The 22168-nt window shown below is 43.8% G+C and overlaps 2 protein-coding genes and 1 long non-coding RNA gene across 20 annotated transcripts; 2 read left to right on the top strand and 1 right to left on the bottom strand.

The window, feature by feature from the left end:
- The first annotated feature begins 6 nt into the window (after positions 1–6).
- Positions 7–3365, top strand: LOC135628260 (uncharacterized). The gene is made up of 2 exons (XR_010492808.1): positions 7–484; positions 673–3365. It is a non-coding gene; the product is annotated as an uncharacterized LOC135628260 (long non-coding RNA).
- On the bottom strand, positions 704–3108 carry LOC135628259 (protein IQ-DOMAIN 18-like). Its single transcript, XM_065134860.1, has 5 exons — positions 2825–3108; positions 2470–2730; positions 2117–2383; positions 1883–2020; positions 704–1786 (listed from the first exon to the last, which is right to left on the bottom strand). The coding sequence occupies exons 1-5, from the start codon at positions 2933–2935 to the stop codon at positions 1067–1069; spliced, it is 1497 nt and encodes a 498-aa protein (XP_064990932.1). The 5' UTR covers positions 2936–3108; the 3' UTR covers positions 704–1066.
- A 4995-nt stretch (positions 3366–8360) lies between the features above and the next one.
- LOC103984339 (protein NSP-INTERACTING KINASE 1) lies at positions 8361–21003 on the top strand. Of its 18 annotated transcripts, none has more exons than XM_065137428.1 (17): positions 8364–8518; positions 10345–10958; positions 11049–11127; positions 11311–11414; positions 11967–12433; positions 12704–12775; positions 12867–16123; positions 16228–16360; positions 16546–16617; positions 16703–16846; positions 16948–17019; positions 17124–17183; positions 17654–17751; positions 18913–19062; positions 19236–19577; positions 19911–20290; positions 20458–21003. In XM_065137428.1, exons 7-17 carry the CDS (start codon positions 16012–16014, stop codon positions 20776–20778), a joined length of 1884 nt encoding a protein of 627 aa, XP_064993500.1. In that variant the 5' UTR covers positions 8364–8518; positions 10345–10958; positions 11049–11127; positions 11311–11414; positions 11967–12433; positions 12704–12775; positions 12867–16011; the 3' UTR covers positions 20779–21003. The 18 variants fall into 18 exon arrangements, with proteins under 18 accessions (XP_064993509.1, XP_064993500.1, XP_064993499.1 ...); XM_065137427.1 differs by having other exon boundaries at positions 11049–11188; XM_065137433.1 differs by having other exon boundaries at positions 11049–11414; positions 12867–12895; positions 13019–16123.
- Positions 21004–22168: the final 1165 nt, after the last annotated feature.

The following is a 22168-nucleotide window of genomic DNA, read 5'->3' as shown; positions in this document are numbered from 1 at the left end:
CTACACTATCATCTTCAGTTCATCTGGTCCTGATGGTCATCATCATGCTTCATATGGCACTCCAGACAAAAAATGTGGAATCATAAGAGAATTGAGGCACACTGCTGGGATTTTTATGCAAATGGTTCATATAGCTGGAAATAGTGCAAAGTCCACAAGCTAGTGTTTGTCACTGCATGGTGTACAGTTTCTTTTAGTCGAACTGAGATGTCAGATATGAGATGAGCTAATATCTTGACTTGTTTCTGATGGTTCTTCATTGCTTAGTAAAATGTCAGGCAACAGCAGCACAGGGGAAAGAAAGCAGCAGCATACATCGAGCTACAAGGTGGAGGTAAACTTGCAGCATAAAAGATATTGACGCCTTCGTCTTCTTGTGGCGGTTTCATTTCCCTGTTGGTGTTGCTCCTTCCATCCAGGCAAAGTGGTCACAGTCGTCACCGATCCACCACATCCGTCGTCATGCATCTGCTACCAAAGTTAGGTAAGACTCTTCTTCCCCTTGTCATATCCTCCTCGTTGTTTCTCTCGATCGATAGTGATTGAAGAATAGCAACGAGGATGAGCAGATTTTACTGCACTCCATCGTGAAATATTAGCATTTTATTAATTACTTATTTTAATTAATAGTATTCAGTGTCTTTATATGATATAGCTGTTCATGGAGCGCAGGACATTCAACTCACCATGGGGCGAGCCAAGACGATGGGAACTGTTCCTGATAAGATCACGGTCGCCATTACAACAAGCTTATGAGTTCCCTCCCTTTCCCGCAGCCCCAAGCCGTCAGCCTTGGCACAAAAACCAAGACGTGACCGCCCGCTCCCATGATTTCCCATCACCAGAAAAGAACCCAAACCCCGCACTGCACTCCCACCACACCCGTCTCATTTCGCTTTCCTCCTCGCAGACTTCCCCACCCGTGCCTTTGCCTGCCACCACATGAATTGATAGCTTTCGCGTCCCCCAATCCCACTCCACTGCCAAAACAAAAGCGAAGCCACAGAAAACGTACACAACAAACCAAAAAGAAAGCAGAGTCCCCTGTGCCGCCGGCGCCACCTCCTCACCGCAGCCACCGCCGGAGGTCCGTCGTCGAGGACGGGGACGCTTCGCCCACGAGGCTGTCGTTGCAGGACGAGGACACGTTGGAGCGGGGCTCCCCGGCGAACCTCGCCGCCGCGCTCTTGAAGCTCGGGCTCCGCAGGTTCTCCGGCTCCGGGAACGAGAGGCGCTTCTTGGCGGAGCTGGCCCGATCCCGGTCCGGCGTCCCGGGTCGCTGTCGCGGTGCGCTCTGCGACCGCAGCCGCGCCTTGGCGGACTCCGTCGCCGCCATGTAGTTCGGCACCGACGCCGCGGGGTGGTAGGTCGGCGTCTGGGCGGTGGAGATGCTCCTGTGGTCCTGCCGGCCGCAGCGGGGACTGGCGGAGCGGACTTGCAAAGGTCGCATCTCGGAGGGCGAGGGCGTGGTGGGCGAGTGGGTCTGGTGTCGGTGGTGGTGACCGCGGTGGAGCGGGACGGGCTGCGGGGACGGCGGGGTCTGGCGGCGAGGGTTGGCGGGGGCGGAGTAAGAGTAGGGTCGAGCGGTGTCGATCTCCAAGGTCTTGATGGGATCCCGATAGCCAACGGAGGCTCGCGCCCTGCTGCTGGCTCTGTTGTCAAAAGAGGACCTTGAGGCGATCCAGCGATCCATCCACCGGCTCGGTCTCTGCTCTCCCGCCGAAGCCACCTCGCCGTCCACGTCTTCGTCGAGAAGGCGCGACGAGCTTCGATCCGATCTCAAGAGCTTTCCGATAGATAGACCGGAGACTTGATGTCAGTCGTATATACATCACAGAGGAAAGCAGGCGGCGGGGGAGAAATAAGCGTGTTCGGAGCTCACTTTATGAGAGAAGGCATAGGAGAGCGCCCTCTCTCGTCTGAGAGCAGCATCCTTCCGGCGTTGCAACGTCGCTTGTATCTCGTCCATCGTTCTCGGGCGGTCGTCCCAATCATCAGCAAAGCTACTCCCATCTCTCGACTGTTTGTTCCACCATTAAAGAGAGAAGAAAAAGATAGGACAAATCCACACGATGAGCAAAGAAGAAACCAACGAGGAAGACGAAGGATGTGTTACCATGGATCTTCTCTCCGCGAGCTCCTGGAGGTACTTGGAGTCCCAGAAAGAGGTGTCGCAGCTGAAGGAGGACATGTTGCTACCTCGAGAAACCGCCGCCGCCGACTCTTGGGCGAGCCGCATGCGCTGTTCTCTCACCCTCGCCTGTGCTCTCACCAGAGCTTGCATGCACCGCAGCGTCATGTTCGCTTGCTTCCGGACGTTGTGACCCCTCACCAAGGCCTGCAGCTTTACCAGCCCCTTCAAAGCCCGCAGTGCCCTCCTCGCCTTCACCACCACCCCGAAACCCAAATCCACTTTAGAACCATCCCTGAACTCAAGAAGACGAAGAACCTAAACAAGAGGTGAGGTACCAAGTATCCTCGAAAGGCGGTTTGGATGACGACGGCGGCGTAATGCTCCTTGACGAAGCTCGCAGAAGGCCTGGTGAGGCGCACCACCTCCGCCGCCGCCTGCGCCGTCGCTACCGCCGCCTCTGCCGTCGCTGCGGAGGCCACGGCAAGGGCAATAGCGTGCCTTTCCTCCGGCGTGACTACCGTCGGCGCCCTCGCCTGCTGCTGTTGCTCGAGCGTTGACGGCTTCCGGAACGTCCATCTCCTCTTCTCCCTCTTCCGCTACCAGAAGACGAAGTCACGAAAGAAAGGAAAGGTGAAGGTGACCCATTAGAAACACCGAAAGCAGACGAGGGAGGAAGCACAACACTCTCACCTTCTCTTCTTCCTCTCCTTGTCCCGAGGTCTTCCTCTCGGAGTCCTTAGAAGGCGACATAAACGCCCGTTTGACCGCCGTCAGCCAAGAGCTGCTCCCCTTCCTTCCCATGACACCCTACTCCCTTCTTCGCACCGTTACCCAACGATTCTCCAGCCGCAACAGTAAAGGCGAAGAAGGAGGAGGAGGAGAAAGGCAGAACTCCGTTTCACCCGTCCATGTCGGAAGGAATCTTTTATCAAAGGTGACAGTCTTCCGGCTTTGGCTTTGGGCACAGTAACTTGACTCGCTTCACGAAGTCAGTCACAGTGAATGAGCTCCGGATGTCTCCTCAGGCCCTACAGCTTCCTGCTGCGTGAATCCCTGTTGGGGGCAGAGAGAGGCTAACCTTCTTTTGCGCCCATGTAAACTGGATTTTGGCGGATATTTCTCTCTATATTTATATTTAGATCTCGTAGTATCGTAATTTTTTTATATTTAAATAATTATATTAAAATTTTTTATAATTATAAAAATAAAATAATTGATTATATTTTCTTGTCGTCGTCGGCTCCATTGACGACACGTGACATTATTATCGATCTTGTGAATGGCACAACGGTCATTAACCTCGTTTCACCAACAACAAATCTTCCTCCCGTCCCTCTTACAAATACTTCCCCTTCACCCTCCCCTTGTCTCAGCAAACCAGCACAAGGAGACAATCCAACTTGTCTACTACTTGCCCCGTTCTCATCCTAATCATGGAGAAGCTGATCTCTCTTGCAGGACCAGTCGGCTTTCTTCCTTCGGACACTACTCAGCTATGTCATCATGACACTCCTCGAGTCCTCCCCAACATCCATCCGTCCTTCCTCCGCTCCTGCATCGAGTTCTGCACATGCTTGTCGATGGCCCTCGACGAACCACCGGCAGAGGCGATGCCCGGCTCGATGGGGAAGACGTGGAGATGGTCATGGACGTCATGGGCCTGCGCTGTAGCCCTGAAGATGAGCCGCTCAGGGAGGTCAGCTCCGACGAGCTCTCGAGCTTGTTTGAGGAGTCTGGAGGCAGCGAAAGAGACCTTCCGGAACTGTGATGGATGCATCGATGCACTCGAGCTGCAGAGACTGCTCACACGGCTCGGCTTCGTGGAAGGGCTGGAATATGATAACTCTGCAAGGTCGAACAATAAATGAGGCCAGAACAATCGATCAGATACCTGCTACAAACTTGCGTCTCGATCTTATGGTTTCCTGGTCTTCCAATGATTAAAGCGATTCATTGGGAGGAAGCAGTTGATTAGATGATTTGCTTCATGATTTCTGCTGGACCTCTGAGTGCAGGTAAAAAATGAGCCACCGAGTACCTTCGAGGCCTTTCGCCATCAGCAACACGAATGGTGTTGTGGACCGGCGAACTTGTTCGGGAAGATGGCGATGGAGATGTCCATGCACAAGGTCTGTTTCATTGTGTTAGAACGTCGAGTAACACCCACAACTTTTCTATAGATTCGGAACGGTGTTGCGACAATGCAGAAAGTATCCCTCTGGACCAAAGTTTATGGTCGCCGACAATGCAGATGGCGGTTGAGGCAGTCGCTTATCTACACACTTGAAGATAACACTGTTCCGGCGAGACGACGTGGTTGGGGCGGTCGCCGGCTAATCCGACGCCGCCGGAGTGGAAGATCCCGTGGTCGTGATCGTTATCGGTGAGTGGTTTGGAGGAGGTGTAACTCATTTGGAATGTAAAAGTGCTTGTGCGAGGGTTAGGGTAAACATCGGAGGAGAGGCACGCTTACATATTTCCTTTAAAGGAAACAGAAGAGAGAGAGAGAGAGAAAGAGAGAGCACCCCGCACCGAATTGGAATGATAAAGGTTAACAGTTATGTGCACTGAATTGGAATGATAAAGGTTAACAGTTATGTGGTATAACGTAGGTATCCCTCATAAATACATGACGCATCAGTAAACGTGTACGTATGACGTACGCGCATGCGTACGCCCAGCAGGAGATCTGTCGTTTCCCACTTTTACTCACGCCACAAAGTGCTATTTGCACATTCGCACATCAAGCATATAGCAATCAGATAGTGTACGTATGTATTTTATTTGGTGAGATTGATGAACTAGATAGGATTTATTTGTATATGTTATGGAAAAAAATAGTTACGTTAGCTTGGTGTGGATTGGACCTATATATATATATTCGAGATGAAAATATCTAACTTTTGAAATATCATCTATACGAAGATTGAGATTGAAATAGATTACTCGATCTAATTTCTTCGATACTTAAGTTAATAACTCAAGATAGATAGATGAATATAAACGTAAGTGACAAGATGGTAACCATCTATTAGTGAACAAATGTGTCATGGCTGATGAGTCAGCATGGCCTGGTCCACGGGTCGATGTCGGGAATCTTCTGTCGGTTGAGCTGGATGTCGAGGTTGACTGAGCCCTCGCGACGGGGTGTTGATCAGTGTTCTTTGGTGTGCCGATCCGGGTGCCGTGTATGTCAAACTACATCTCTCCTTCTCTAGAGTGGTTGGCAGCTCGTCTTCGTGAGGTGGCTGCGCCCTCGGGAAGGAGTGCGGGTTGGCGTTGGTCGGGATCCGGACTGATTGGCTGCTCTCCTTCGTGCACTGGATGGTGATTCTCGGGTGGTTGGTAGCTCGCCTTTGTGAGGTGGCCGTGTTTTCCTGCAAAAATAGCCCTCGTAGGGATCACCCGACGAGGCCCCTACGACGAGCAAATCAGTGAAGTCATCAATTTATTTTTTCCCCCACACCCCGGCCAGATGCTGACTAGAGGTCTTTATATTACTGTACATGGGTCGGTCGTACGCAGGTTGGCATGGTGGACGTGCCGAATAGTGCCTTAGTACAGATTCTGACTTGGCATGTCTTGGGGGCGGCGTCGTCTTGGGGCTCTCGAGGCCGAGCAGTGCCTTAGTACGGATTCTGACTTGATGTGTCTTGGGGATCAAAATATGTCGTATCACTTCTTTCCCCCCCCTCCCCCAAGGCGTGTCGTAGGGTCCTTAAAGGGCCGGGCAGCATGCCTGGGTCGGAGTGAGACCGATCGCTCACGAGGGGAAGTTGGATTAACTTATCGTGGGGCAATTTAGAGGGGTGACGCCCCATGCTTCGGGCAGGATTGACTCAGCTGATCGGGCGGCAAGGGCCTGATAAGGCAAAACCGACATGTCGACACCGACGAGGCAAAACTGACGTGTTGTAGGTCGAATAATAGGTTTGGCACGACCCAGAGTTACGGTTGTTTAGTTTGCAAGTTGACAAGCGAGCTGGAGCGACTCGGTTTAAGATTTGACGAGTCGTGAGTCGGGGATTGACATGGAGCAACTCGGGTAATGGACTAGTCTGGCGAGGCGTGACTTGGGACTAGTCTTTATATTACTGTATGTGGGTCGATCGTACGCAGGTTGGCACGGTGAACGTGTCGAACAGTGCCTTAGTACGGATTCTGACGTAGCATGTCTTAGGAGCGACGTCGTCTCGGGGCTCTCGAGGTCGAACAGTGCCTTAGTACGGATTCTGACTTGACGTGTCTTGAGGGCAAAAAAAATATATGCCGTGTCACCACCCTATAATATCCACGTGGGTATAAAAACTAAAGATGATCTCTCTCTTCTTCTTCTATCTTAAACATTATATAAAAGTTACCTATCGAGTGGCTATTGACTGTGCTCTGCTGTAACACAAATACCGATCAACTCTCGCATTGCTTAGAGGGATCATAATCTCTATTGTTCTGCGCATTAAATGATATGATAAATCAACTTCAACTTGGAATCGAAGGGAGGTGGAGATGGTGCACATCCAGAAGTCATTATCATGATATCACATTTCTTGTTGGACTCAAGTCCCAATGTTAACCAATATCTAATCGAGTGATGTGTCAATTCAATAACTCAATTCAATAACATATTACAGCATCAAAAACCACAAATCATAAGATTTTGTTGGAACATTGACTTTGAGATTTTTAGTATCATTGTTATTCCTTATATATATATATATATATATATATATATATATATATATATATATATATATATATATATATATATATATATATATATATATATATATATATATATATATATAGTTAGTTAGTTAGTTAGTTAGTTAGTTAGTAAACAAAAGTACCGTGGCTGATGAGTCAGCATAATTAGGTCCGCGGGTCAATGTCGGGAGCTTCTTGCTGAGTGGGTAGGATGATGAGGTGGCCACGCCTTCGGGAAGGAATATTGGTCGACGTTGGTCGGAATCTGGATTGTGTCGTTGCTCTCCTTTGCGCGACGGAAGGTGTCTCCTGGGTCGAGGTGTCCACCGGTTGGGAGTGGTCGTTTGGGAGCAACTCAGACAAGTGTCGGGCTGGCGGAGGCGGTTGGACCCTTGTGAGAGGATGTTGATCCAAGTTTCTCAGTTTGTTGACTCGAGCATCGTTTGTGGTGGGATGCGTCTCTCCAACTCCGAGATGAATGGTAATGTGTCGTTTGTACTGGGTGGCAATCCTCGAATTGAGGCGCTCGTCGCTCGGGGGTGTCCGACTTCCTACAAAATGGCCTTCGTCGGGAGCTTTCCGACTTTGGCCCATCTGACGAGCAAATTAATCGGGTATTCGATATTCCTTCTCCTTTTCTTCTCCCCCTGGCCGGGCGTCGACCATGGGTTTTTATACCTGCGTGCGAAGGTTGGTTTCGGCCTCAGATCGACGTGGCCGCTGACTTCCGTGGGGGCAGGACCACCTCTCTCACGAGATGACATCTTTGGGGGTGCTTGAGTGGCGTCAGATGTCACTGCCCTAGGAGCAGACGACTTCGCTCCGAACTCTTGGGATGGTCAAGTTGCATAGTGTATTGGTACCGAACTTGATGTGGCATGCACCCCGTGGTTTTGACGACGTGTGGCGTTGCGTTGGTGGCTGACGATGCGTGGTGTTGCCGATGATTCATCTAAGGCCAAAATATGTCCTATCATATATATATATATATATATATATATATATGATTTGTGATCTTCTAAGTATCATATTCGATAAATAATTTATCATCAACTAACACATGATTAGATGAATATTTAAAATAACAAATATAAGCTTTCTTCTCAAACAAGATAATTATAATTTTTTTCATCTATTATGTTAAAGAAGGTAATCATAAGTTTTTTCTCATGAAAAAGATAATCATAATTTTTTTTTTAATTCTATAAGATATAAAAAATATCTTAAACCCAATGCAAATGACTTCTTAAGTATTTGAAAGTCTTAGATTACTAACTTGAGCGTGAAGAATTATATCGAGAAATCTTTCTATATATATATATATGATATCGAATTAAGGAAGACATCAACTATATTTTCCTCCGACAGCACTAAAATTTCATAACATAAAAAGAATTAAATAATATTTTGGAGGCGACTTCGTACGCACGGAAAACGTTGGTGCGTATATCCATTCCTGCCGCCACTCCGCCTTCCTTTCCAGCAATTACATCTCCACCGTCAATCTCGAAATTGGACTGCGAATCTGAGCCCCAAGTTGATGCTGTGGGAGTCCGGTGAACGTTCACACGGTGTGACCGCCTGAGGCGCAAATTTCCCGAATCATATTCCTCTCTCTCTCTCTCTCTCTCTCTCGCTGCCTTCTCCGACGAACCCTAATGCCTCCATATCTGGATCATAGTAAGTTTCTTCGCTCTTTTGTTTCCTCCGATTGCTTGCTTGTTTTGTATCATTTCGATCGCTGGGGTTTGAGTTCTGTTGACGCAGCCCTCCTGCTTGTGTTCGCTTTATTTTGTACGAACGCCAATGTCCTTGTAATTTGGATGATCACTCTTTGTCGTGGTGCTTATGCCCTAATCTGTTCTAAAGCTCCTTTTTGTGTGAGAATTGATGTGGATTTATCGGCTCTCGAAGAAACATCGTTTGCAATCTACTGTAAGCATTTCGGTAGATTTACTCACAAGCGCCGGTTTACACTTAATTATTGATCGATTGAGTGTCGTCTGACATGAATTCAAGAAGAAATATGGAGAAAATCAGGAAAAAGAATCTAGATAGAAGAGGAGAGAAAGTACGTCCGTCCTCCCTTTATCGTCTTGGACCAGGTCTCGTCCTTTTCGTCCTCTTCTTCTCTGCTCCACTACCACCGCCACCTCCTCGTCATCTTTAGGTTGCAACTGCTATGATGGGCTTCCAGATCACGATAAAACCGTAGGCTTAAATCCTGGAATCTTAAAACATCGTAAACAGGCGAATTTGTCCCAATTTTGAGGGTATATAGCTTTTCAACTTGGTTTTCCGTCGGAATGGATAGAATTTTGGTCGAATCATCTCAAGATTCTACCAATCTGTCAAAAGTTTTGCTGCTCAAAACTTAGTTGTCCACATGATGGTCCATGACAGCAAGTGTTGCTGTGGTTGATATTAGATAGTTGGCATGTTCAAATGCATGTTTCACCAAACAAATTCTGAATAAATGCAATTGTAACTAGATCTTCTTTACCATTGCTTGTGCAAGTCCTAGGACAAACATTGACTGCATCTATGCTAATGGTCATTGTGGATTGCTGTTCACATGACTTAAGTTGCATAATTCCTTAACTAGCATCAGGCCATTCTCTTTCTCGTGAAGCTATTATATGCTGCTTAGCACATCTAAATCTGGATCCCATTTTCCACCTATTCATTCATATTATTCATCAAAGAATCTGCATAAATTGTTATGGATACTAAATGTGCTAAATGATTTGAAAAGGCAAAATGACTCGGATAAATTTTCTTGCTATTTGTTCTACACTCGTGGTATAATAATTATTTTCCTTACATCAAATAAATACTACATCATAACATCTTGTTTTTTCCTCAAGCGTTTGTATTCTTTATTTATGGAACTAGATATTATCCAAATTCGAGGGTGTGCTCTAGTGTTAGAGTGAGTTGTTCCTCTGCAATCTAAACAGCCAAAGTTTGAGTAACAAAAACAGTCATCCTGCTTGCCGAGGTCTATGTATATTGACCCTTTTCAGCCGGTATCGACAAGAGACATTTGCATTTGGCTGCCTTTTTAGATATCATCCAAATTTTAACAACCTCTTCATAAATGAATCCAGTCACAATCATACTCTCTCTTTTTTTTTTTTTTCAGAGAGATCTGCACAATCTAACCTTTTCTCAGTAGAGATGATCCTAGAACATCAATACTTTACAGTGCTAATAAAACTTGAATATTGTAAAATGTACAATATGAAAAATTTCAGTTCTACTTGGGAAAGGAGTACTATATTCATAGCATATCATATGATGCTTAAAGATCATAATTTTTTTCTTTTGTTCTAATATTGGGTCTACCTTCTTCATTAAATGGCTCTCACATTTACTTGTACCAATGATTGGGTGTAAAGTATTTATAAACCTTTTAGTGAATATGTTTTTTTTTCAATTTTTTTTTATACTTATGATCATTATGTTTGGAACAGCAGTGTGATTTTATTTATGTTTCATGTTAGGTTGATTGAATTATGTACCTTGCTTCATAAGGTTTATCATATTGTAAAAGGAGATATTGTGCCAATCATCATGGGAAGCAAAAGCTGTATACCTCCTCCGCTTCTGCGACGGCCTCTTCCTGGTTCTGGCTTGCTGCAACCAGGTCCATTTGGTCCAGGCATTCATCCCCTGCCTGGTGCTTTTCCTTTCGATATGTTGCCACCTCCGGAAATTATGGAGCAGAAGCTTGCTGCACATGATGTGGAAATGCAAAGACTTGCATCAGAGAACGAAAGTTTTGCTGCACATGAGGAAGGAATTATCTGCTGCACAACAGGAGTTGCAGAGATTGCAGACTGACATGGGTACCATTAGAGTGATCAAGAGCATCAATTAAGAATGCTCTTGGATAATATTTCAAAGATGGAAGCTGACTTGAAAGCTTCTGAACCTGTTAGTGTAGATTTGCAGCAGGTTCATGCAGAAGCTTAGAGCTTGGTAGTAGCAAGACAGGAGCTAATTTTCAGAGTACAACAGCTGACTGAGGATTTGCAGAGGAGCCATGGTAATGTCCAGCAAATCCCATCATTGATGTCGGAACTTGAGGTCCTTGACAAGAATATCAGGATTGCAGGTCATAAATCTCTCTTCAGTTTTATATTCAAGCACGTCTCAACTTGTTATCTACTGAATATGCATAAGCTTCATTTCTCTTAATTTGTAGAGCCACATATGATTCTGAGAGGAAACTGCACATGGATCATTATGAGTCACTTCAAGTAATGGAGAACTATGTCTCCATGGTAAGAGAGGTAGAAAAATTATGTGCTTGATTGAGAAAATCTACTAACCTTGTCAGAAGTGGTATGGTTGCCTTTAAGTACACATTTTCTGATCTTCATGCCTTCTAGATGATTGGTGTTTAAAAGATTGAGAATCTTTTCTATTGAACAACCCGAATATTTCTATTACATTTAATATGTTAGGTGGGCAATTTGGATCAAATGCTTGGGCTTACAAGGAAAATGATGCATTTGGACACCATCCTGTAGGATAAAATGCTTATGAAGATGGTTATGGAGTCTCTCAGGTAATCATTGTTCTAGCTTGGTTTCCCAATCCAATCATCCTGCATGTTTTTTTTTATACTATTTCTATGGTTTAAGATTGTTATTTTGATTGATCTGCTCTGTTTTACTTTGAGAAACTGGCTAATTGGCAACATGAAATTGCAAGCTTTTTTATCATTTCATAAAAATTCCCAGATACAATTGAAGTGATTCTGCTTCTGTTGTAACTTTTATCTAATTTATGTGCCTATATTTTAATATGAAAGCTTGAACATGTGCTATTCTCCATAAAGTATTGTCAATTTTCGATAAGCTTATCTTTGGGCTATCTGTCTCTTTTGCCTGCACTGCTTGTTCAGTTAGTGACTGTTATGGCACCTTGCTTTTTGCAGTTGCCTTTTGACTGAAAAGAAGAGATGTTGTCTAGTCAATGTTCATTAGATTTCAATTTTAATTCTAGCTTTACAGACTGTACATTTTGTTTTTCTTACTCTTATTCTCTGTAATGTAGTCTCTCCCACTTCCGTTGTTCTATCTATTTCTTTGTCAGTCACCTCCTAGTTGGAATGCAGGAGCATGGTCCTTCTGTTGGTGCAGTTTGGTATGGTAGAGCTGCAGCTGGATCTGTGGCTGCACGGGATCTACATGATGCCCCAAGAGGCCATGCATATGATGCTTCTAAAGGATCTAGTTTCAGTTCTCCAAGAGTTCAGCCTATAATGCTGCTGGAGGTAGCAGCTATGATGGACCTAGAGGCACTGGTTATGAGGCTTCCGTGGCTTCTGGATATGATGCACCTAAGGTAGTCATGTGGAACGCTGCTGCTTCCTATGGATTAACAAATGCGACATCTTATGGAGCAGCAGCAGCTTCACCACTCCATAGTTCAACACAACAAGCGACATATGGATCTGGGCAGACTCCACCTGCCTATTTATCAACATAAGAAGCACCATATGGATTGAGGCACCTTGTGACGGAAACACCGTGCATAGATAAATTGAAATTGACCTACGGAGCAGTTTTTTCGGCCCACACGGTAAATACTCCTATGATGGACCTTAATCATCAAAATCTTACCCTTTTTGTTTTGGATCCTGCCACATTGAATGGAAGTGGCTACAATGTGTTGCCCATGATTTTGAAGACATAAATATACACTTCTGTTTGTTTGGAAGTTCTTCATGAACTTCTGGCTTGTTATTAGATGTCGATTGCTTCCTGCTTTTAATGTATGCATGCTCTAGTGTATTACAGAGATTTTATTTTAACAATGTTTCTCTGGCTTTTACCTTATAACTTGATGAAGGCAACAACATTGCCCTAGTTAGCAATGCTTCAGGGACATCTGGTTATTTCAAAATGTACAGAATTAAGATAGGTTTGTATCTTCTATGGTGACACATCTTATTACATTAACATCTGATAAAATTTGATCCTTATCCTGTTTAATAGACTTTTGTTCTTTCCAGTCAAAGCAAGGGGAGAACGCAAACCACAGGTAGCTCTTATCTACCATGGCAGACTCCTATAATCTTCACACAACCAGCAACAAATCTTCACCTTTTACATGCCAAAATGCTGATGGAAGTTGCTGTGCATAATTGAACAAATTGCTGTAAAGGCGGTGTCAGGTTGAAGGGCCAATGACTGTAACATGGAATGAAGCTGATGAACATGATCTGTGGAGACTAGTGAAGGTATGATCTGCACAGAATCCACTCAGATGTGATTGCCTGTATTCAGCAATATTTTCCACCCACCAGTGTACTCATCTAGGTTACTCAGGTAAGTTGACTTTAGTCAACTGAATTTATCTAGCTCTTCGTGTTCTCTTTTTTCTTTTATGACTCACTTTCTGTTCACCTGTTACCATGCTAATAATTCTAATTAGACAAGTTCGAATTAAACTAGTCGGGACTAAAATCTATGGGATTGGATACCAATGGAATCCAAAGATTTGAGACTTTTAACTTGTAGAACAAACTCAACATATGTCATGAAAATTTACTAAAATGATTACATTTTTAGTCTTCTCTTAAATATTCTCACACAAAAGTGTTTTCCTAATATGGATGGAAGTGTATGGATATTTTAGGGACTGCCTTCCATTCATGGAGGAGAGCAAGCTTTTGATCATTTGAACTCAGTTGTCTCTAGAGTTACTTCCACCCTTCTATTACAGGCATGTGTTGCACTCTTCAAGAAGACACAGTTCAAGAGGGGATTCCCTGCTTGCATACCAGCCATGGCCGTCGTCAAAGGTACACTTCTTTGGCCATTAAACCTTGTGGTAACTTTTGAGCAAGATGTGCAGCAAGTCAGCAGTAAATGAAGATCCTTCTTTTGAATTAACTATTTCTTAATTAATATTGTGTTGCTTGTGAGGTCATGCTATGACTAGGGGTATATATTCCTTGAAACAAGAGCGAGTGGCTAGGGTTAGGAGAGAAGGAATTCATGTCTTTTGGACTTGCATTGCATGTTCACATGGAAGAGACATGTCACATATAATATATAGCTCAGAAAGGACACCCCCAGGGATAACCATTGGATGATTGCTCCTATTCTTCCAATTTGGATCCTATGATGGGTTCTATTACCCACCTCCACTGACTTTGTCTCTACCTTTTTCATCCACCTCTAGTGTTTTTAATGACTAAGGATTATTCTTTATTTGCTTTTCTTCCTTCCTTTTCTCTGAAACAACATTCCATCATCAAGATATTATAGTAGTTCTTTTTTTGGTGTAAACTTTGAAATTTATGAAGGTTTTTTTTTAATGTTGTTTTGTAGTTTGAAATTGTGAATATACTTGTTTTTATGTTTTTGGGTTTTGAAAAAAACATAATAACACAAAATAAAAATATCTCCATGCCTGCTTCAAAAATGGGTTTTAAAAATAAATTCATTTGCATTTTTGACCTAAAAGACTTCTCCAGTGTCAATCCATCATTTGCTATTCCTACTCTTTCTCTCTCTCCTTGATTTGACTTTGAAGAGAAAATATGAAATTTTAAGGAAATGTACAGTCTCTTATCATGGTGGGATTTTTTTGTTATTATTTTTTGAAACGATTTCTCATCCTTCTTGAAAATTTGGGACTTGTGTTATTCTTTAAAACCTTTAATGTCGTTTTTTTTTGTCATTGTTGTCCAACATTTTTAAATTATATTTTGTTTTTTGCTATTATGTGTGACTTTTTAGATCATTCTCGAACATTCGGGATTTTTTTTTTTTGGTAATTATGAAATATGGGGGAATAATAAAGAAAAATAAAACTCGGTGTCGACCGCGTGGTGCGTTGGCAGCATTTGGAGCGTCGGATGTGCACCCGTGAGGGTTACGAATAGAAGAGATCACATGCGCGTAAACCACACGCGTATGAAAACACCGTGCGAGAACACCACCCACGGCCGACGACGGCAGCTTTTGGTGCACCCGTGACGAGGGTTCTGCAACTGCGAACTCTGCAATCTTGCCGACGACTTCTCCTGCGGTGCTTCGATTGTGATCGTGGTGACAAAACAGGGGTGGCATGGCTGAGGGAGGGAATCAGTAAAAGCACTCTTCACACCACACCCGCATGAAGAACACAAAATATTAATTAGCATTGCAGTGAAGGAAGAAGACAGGGCAACAAAGATATGTCCCCTTCCCCCACACACGCATCTCCAGATGCCAACCATGCCTCACTGGTCCCTTCTCAAACGGAATGATGGGTGGCCAAACCCAGGGAATGTTGGATTCTATGTTTCCCCACCACCGCCTTCCGCCTTCCTTTTCACCTTGTCCGTTTCTTGCTTCCTCCCACACTCTCCTTACTCCGACGGAGATTTAGTGTTTTCTCTTCATTTCTCATATGCCATCGGTAATGGTAATGGCTTTGTGGATGGATGCATTGAATCATCCATTCCATTTTGATGGCAAATTCGTGACAACTCGAGCAGAGAAAACCAGGAAACATATGTTCTTCATGGGAAGAATCTAATCAAGCTTAGGTTGGATGCATCAGCGAGTCTAGGAAACTAGAGTACATCATATGGACCCTTTTGAGGGCCATCTTTAACATAGTTATTCTTTGAGGAGCATCATTAGCTGTCCTCCTCCTCTTGTAATTGCTGGAAGGGAACTTGTTCCCTTCTCTCTCTCTGTCTCTGTCTCTGTCTCTCTGCTTTTAAGCAGTCCTGCAACTCTGCCATCAAAAAACATGAACATCTTGTCATTCCATAATCTGTCATCAATTTGTGCCAGACACACCTCCCAAGCAAGTGACCCACCAAATATTTCCATTCTTTGTTTTCATCGGAATAACAATCCACCACTTCATCTCACTTCTAACTTGCTGCATCTGGCGAGCATGTCTGCGCTCCCCACTTCCTTGCACTCTTAAAAAACTCTCCTTTTCATTCCATCAAGACAGCAAATTCTACAGACTTGTCTACTGTCTCCTGCCTCAAGAGAGGAGGATTGGTAATAGGAGGCTGCCTGGTGCGTGAAAGAGGAATCCCATGAATGATTTCACCACCTGACTCCATCAAGCCATCGCTGCAAACCTTAAGCTGAACACCTGCCGTGCCTGCTCTCGAGTATCTGTTATTTGGAGACTGGCACACAATGAGCTCGATGAGACCAAGGAAGGGCAGCACTCTGGTCTTTTGGTCGGTCTTCTTCTTCCTCTGGACTATCGTAACTGCTACACTCTCCCCCAAAGGTGTCAACTTTGAAGGTGCCATCGCTGTTTCTCTCTTAGTTCTCATTTTCTTCTTCCCATCTCCAGTGGGAATGGCCCATTTGAATTGTCCTCTTCATCATGTTGCAATCCTGTTACAGTGCAAGTTTTGATGGGTATAAAAGCTTATCTTGTGGATCCTCATGGTGTTCTCGAGAATTGGGACCAGGACTCTGTTGATCCATGCAGCTGGACTATGGTCACATGCTCACCTGAGAACTCAGTCATTGGCCTGTAGGTGGCTCACTATTTACTACAATTATAGTTCTTGTGATTTCATCTTTGGTCTTCCTCTATATTTTCCTCCTAGTGGCGAATGGTACTTGGATTTGCATGCTTGTTTTAGGAGCTATCTGCTTTCAGAGGATGTAGAGAGGAACAGGCATATCTAAATTTTAGCCTGTGAACATTTGTTGCAGGGCAACTCCAAGCCAGAATCTCTCTGGTACTCTCAATCCAAGCATAGGAAACTTGACAAACCTTCAAATTCTGTAAGTTAAGAGACTTCAATTGATGTGGCCCAAATATGTTTTCGTTTTCACATTGAACCCTGACTCTATAGGTTTGTTTGTGTAGGTTCCTGCAGAACAATAACTTATCGGGGCCAGTACCGCCAGAAATTGGGAAGCTCTCCAAGCTTCAAACCGTTGATCTGTCCAACAACTACTTCTCCGGCAAAATCCCTGCCTCGGTGGGCAATCTGAATGGTCTTCAGTACATGTAAGTTGGATGTGAACATCAAAAACCATGTTAAGTTCTTTGAGTTTGAGCTATTGATTACCAACTGATAGTTTGATTTTACTTGCTTGGGTTGAGAACAGGAGGCTTAATAATAACAGCCTTACTGGAGCATTTCCTGCATCTTTGGTCAATCTTTCACAACTTGCTTTTCTGTAAGTTTGTTGGCCTCCAGAGTCCAGATACCATGCTCTTATTAGGATGTTTCTATGGTTGATTGCTTGTCACTGAAGAGGCTGCTGTGCTTTTCATGCTCCAGGGACTTGTCTTACAATAATATCAGCGGCCCTATACCTAAGCTTCCAGCGAAAACGTTCAAGTAAGACAATTTCTGTTGCACCTGGAACTTTATCTACTGTTTTTGGGCTAATAGCCTATTCATATTCAACTTCTATCCATTTAGGATTTCGACAAACTAGTTTACCATCAATATCACTGTTGTTCATCAAATTCTAATGCAGCCCATTAAGAAGCTGCCAGTTGGTGCTATGTGTTGAAAGAAAAGGTGGAATGATCAACTAACTTCTTTAGGGTGGGATTCAAAATTCTTCACAGTTCATGTTGGCAATGGTCACTGATAGCCTTTTTTTTTTTCATCTTCTTTGTTTATCAAAAAATTTGGGCAATATCATATCTAAGATGAAAGTATCTTTTGATTTTCTCTGCTGGGTCTAAGATTAATTAGATTTAGCATGTTCTGCTCCTGCTTCTTTTTTAGAAAAAGCCTTTGTTATTTGAGTCTCTCTTGAGTTATGGAATGCTTATCTGTCTCCTTTTATGTTTCTGCAGCATTGTTGGAAATCCTTTAATTTGTCCATCAGCTTTGAAGCAAAAATGCTTTGGAATGATGCCCATGCCAATGTCCTTCGACATGAACAATTCACAAAGTATCGTTCATAACTTATCTATCTACTTCCATATTATTTCTCGGCAAATATTAAGACTGCATGGTTGATGACTTGAGTGCTAAATTCCACATGACTATGGCAATATTTTGCAATCATTATCAGATGAGAAAATAGTTTTTATCTGAAAATTTAAGCTTATATGACAATTCCACATGACTATGGCAATATTTTGCAATCATTCTCAGATGAGAAAATAGTTTCTATCTAAAAGCTTAAGCTTATACGACAATAAGTTGCCTGACAAAAATCTCAACATGACACTTGATGTTGTAGGATAGAGGTCTCTGCTTCAATTCCCATGTGATCGTTCTCATGTAAAATCCTCCATTTTGTTTATTTGTATTTTGACATATGTACCTATTTCCCTCTGTATTCACTTTTACTTCCCTTTTGTGCATGTGAGTGTTATCCTAGTTCATTTAGTTTTGTAACAATTTGACCTTATTATCAAACCATTAGGAGAACATGCAGAAATTGGTTAACATTATTCTATAAAATGCTGTGAATACTAAATCGAATGGTACCAAAGTGTGAAATAGAAGACTGTCACCAAGGTCTTGCTACTGGTGTGATTTTTCTGATTGCTCCAGCTACTTAGCCTCCTTAGAACATTTGCTTTCGTGGTCATGCAGCGGCTTGACTATATGTGAGTCACCTAGAAGTCATCCATATTGAAACAAGCAACTTAAGTGGAAAACAATATCGTACAAAGATATCAGTAGTAATTAGCCAAAATTTCTTAGCTTATGTGAAGTCCATGACAGATATCTTGCTGCCTAAAATAAATTGAGTGAGTTATTGGAACATGGAACAAGTTTCTTATTGTTCAGTCAGGAATGCTATGTACATGGCTCGGTGTTGTCACTTCTAAAACAAGTATTTTAGCGTTGGGACATGTGAAGTGGCTATCTTGATGTTATGTCAATGGATGATGTTTATACTTCAGAAAAAAAAAAAAAAAACAAGGAAGTGAGATGTGTAAGTGATGTTTCATCTCCCTTTTGGTACTATGATAAATTAATTCTGAAATTTATTCACCATTTCAATTTTTTTTTTCTGCTGAACATTGCTCTTGTTAGTACTTCTTTACATTGACTGATTTGAATTTTGGTTCTTAATCATAATTCTCTTTTTCATAAGGTGCTCCAGCTTTGGTGAGGCCCAAAAGCTACAAAGTCATTCTTGCATTTGGATCCACCTTTGGGAGCATCTGCTTAGTTTGTCTTGGCTGTGGACTTTTTCTCTGGTGGAAGCAAAGTCATGACCAACAGATATTCTTTGATGTCAACGGTAAGAAGATAAGCAAGAGAACAGTAAATTTGTAACATGTTCTTCTTAACGGAAAACATGATCCATTTGCTACATGTTAATTTGAGCACAAATAAAATCAAACTGTTCCTTTCCCCTGAAAAGAATGAAGAAGTCATTTGTGTCTCCTTGTGACCAACATATCAACTTTCCAGACTTACAACATGAAGAACTCTGCCTCGGTAATCTAAGAAGGTTTCACTTCAGGGAGCTTCAGATAGCAACAAATAACTTCAGCAGCAAAAACATACTAGGCCGTGGTGGCTTTGGAAATGTCTATCGAGGGACGCTGCAAGATGGAACTTTAGTCGCCATCAAAAGGCTCAAGGATGGAAATGCTGCAGGTGGCGAGAAACAATTCAAAACTGAAGTTGAAATGATCAGCTTAGCAGTGCACAGAAACGTCCTTAGGTTACTTGGTCTTTCCATGACTGCCACAGAAAGGCTTCTTGTTTATCCGTACATGTCAAATGGAAGTGTTGCTTCCCGACTCAAAGGTAAATGCTTGGATAATCTTGAAATTCTGATGCATTAAGCACTATATCATGATGTACTTATAGGTCCTTTTATGAAAGATGTGGTTTAGATCATGCCAATTCCTAACTATCAAACGACTCTCCTTTGAATTATGCTTTACAAAGGTTAATAATGGCACACTTGGATATAACCTTGCATCAACCATGGTAGAAAAATTTGATGCCCTGAATAGAATCGAGAAATATAAAGCCTTCACATGCTTATACTTATGTTCTACCATGTAGATGATTTGTGTTGTCTTTATACATTACATAAACATTTAATCTCTCTTCTTCTTCCTCATTGTTGATCAGCAAAACCAACAATAGACTGGAGTACCAGAAAAAAGATAGCTTTGGGAGCTGCAAGGGGCCTTCTTTATCTGCATGAGCAATGTGATCCCAAGATCATTCACAGAGATGTAAAAGCTGCCAATATACTGCTGGATGACCACTGCGAGGCTGTTGTGGGAGACTTTGGACTAGCAAAGCTTCTTGATCACAGGGATTCACATGTAACTACAGCTGTGCGGGGAACCGTGGGACACATAGCACCAGAGTATCTCTCGACGGGCCAATCCTCTGAGAAAACAGATGTATTTGGTTTTGGAATCCTCCTCCTCGAACTGATTACTGGTTTGGGAGCCGTAGAATTTGGTAAGGCAGCAAACCAGAAAGGTGCCATGCTCGATCGGGTATGCACGATACGAACCATTTGAATGCCTTTTTTCTTGCATTATCATATCCCAGAGGCATCAAAGCATAAAAAATCCTTCTCATTTGCTCGCATACTCTACAATTCATTCATAATGAAGTTCTTCAGAATTTAGTATCTAGATGAATGAGTTGTGGTTCCTTACAGGTTAGGAAGATTCACCAAGAAAAAAAACTTGACATGCTGGTTGACAAGGATCTGAAGAGCGACTACGACCGGGTTGAGCTGGAAGAGATCATCCAAGTGGCACTCCTGTGCACGCAGCACGTTCCAGGCCACAGGCCAAAGATGTCTGAGGTGGTTAGCATGCTCGAAGGTGATGGTCTCGTAGAGAGATGGGAGGCCTCTCAGAGGATGGAGGCTCATAAGCTGACGGTGCCCGAGACCTTCTCGACGTGTTATTCCTTCAACATCACCGATGACTCCTCATTACAGGCACAAGCTATTGAGCTTTCTGGACCAAGGTGATCGATCGATGATGATAGTTGATTGTCATAACCAAGATGCCTATAATGCTATGCGAAGAGATTGTACATATCATATCAGGGCCATTAATCTCTGTTAAGAATATATACGATAACATGTGTTATTGCATAGCAATAAATTAATTTTATGCTTTTGTATAGAAATAAATTGATCATACATGTGTTATGATAAGTTCACAATGAAATGAAAAGTATAGTTGAATGCTTATATTGTGGATTGGAATACCAAAGCTAAACCAATTCTGAGGAGATATCCCAATGTTTAATGTGTAGTTTGTGCAATCAAGAGATATTATGAGGAGATATCCCAGTGGTTAATGTGTAGTTTGTGCAATCAAGAGATATTACGAGGAGATATCCTGTGGATCGGAACCCAAAGGAATAGAAGTTAGGCTCATTCCCGGCAACCATTACGGTGACTAAGGTGTACTGTTGCCAGCAGAAGACGAGCTCGCGCTGTCGGTGTCGGACGATGACAGTGGGGGCAAATTCAAATCCACCGGACGCTCCCGCCGCCTCCTTTTACTACTTCTCGAAATCCCCTCGATCGCTCCTCCTGACGCCGTTGGTGCCTCCCCGCTGTTGTGCTTTCCTCTTGGAGCTGTTCCTTCGTACTTCCTTGGCTCTCGCGTAGCAGCCTTTCCGGTTCCTGTGGTTTGCACGGTGGCCGCCGAGTGCTTGCCGGGTGTCGAACTCTTGTTTGCACCCGTCGCAGATGTACTTTCCTGTGCTGCGCTATCCCCAAGCCCGATAGCAGGAGCAAGGAGTCCGCGGCCTCTTGCTCGAACCCGGAGCGCACGGACGGCGGGACCGCCCCGCGCCACTTCCGCGGCGGGTGGGATCTCATATGGCCGTGCCAGAGACGTAGCAATGGTGCGGAGCGCGGGCGGGGACGGCGTCCCGACGACGGATGGCGTCGACGGTGTGGGTCTGCTTGAGGCGGGACGGGTCGTTGCAATCGTCATCACCGCGCAGCGCCACCAGAACGGTGGGCATGCGCAGTGGTCATCGGAGTTGGACGGGCCGATGACAAAGTTATATTCATTCAAAGCATTTTGCATACAATAAGACAACGATTCCTATGGAAACCATGCGGCCACCAAAGCCGTTATAGAGAACTCGTTGCAGATGTCTAAACCCAGTTTGACTTGTGGTAAGCTTTGTTGTCCACAATGGACTAACACAGAGTTTGCCCGAGTCGAGTCGACCTACTCGTCCGAGTTTGCCGCACTGCTGCAGAGTCGACCTGGGCCGACTCGGAGTCGCAGTCATGCGACCAAGAGCCACACATGATCGCAGCGCGGAGCTCGGACGGCCGGGATCCATTAGATTGATAAAATGAACGGTGGATCAGCCCACCGCACAAAATTCGT

This window comes from Musa acuminata, chromosome BXJ3-1, assembly GCF_036884655.1.
Source record: "Musa acuminata AAA Group cultivar baxijiao chromosome BXJ3-1, Cavendish_Baxijiao_AAA, whole genome shotgun sequence".
NCBI classification, from domain to species: domain Eukaryota; kingdom Viridiplantae; phylum Streptophyta; class Magnoliopsida; order Zingiberales; family Musaceae; genus Musa; species Musa acuminata.
Note: the sequence above shows the minus strand (reverse complement) of the source record. Positions and strands in the feature narration are given on the sequence as shown.

Bases quoted from the DNA above. Each gene is read 5' to 3' on its own strand.
- LOC135628259 (XM_065134860.1), bottom strand. From the start codon at position 2,935: ATGGGAAGGAAGGGGAGCAGCTCTTGGCTGACGGCGGTCAAACGGGCG. The intron at 2,731-2,824 runs GTGAGAGTGTTG...GTCTTCTGGTAG, and splicing joins AAGGAGAGGAAGAAGAGAAG to CGGAAGAGGGAGAAGAGGAG. The intron at 2,384-2,469 runs GTACCTCACCTC...GTGGTGGTGAAG, and splicing joins CCGCCTTTCGAGGATACTTG to GCGAGGAGGGCACTGCGGGC.
- LOC103984339 (XM_065137432.1), top strand. From the start codon at position 16,012: ATGAGCTCGATGAGACCAAGGAAGGGCAGCACTCTGGTCTTTTGGTCG. The intron at 16,361-16,545 runs GTAGGTGGCTCA...CATTTGTTGCAG, and splicing joins GAGAACTCAGTCATTGGCCT to GGCAACTCCAAGCCAGAATC. The intron at 17,184-17,653 runs GTAAGACAATTT...ATGTTTCTGCAG, and splicing joins CTTCCAGCGAAAACGTTCAA to CATTGTTGGAAATCCTTTAA.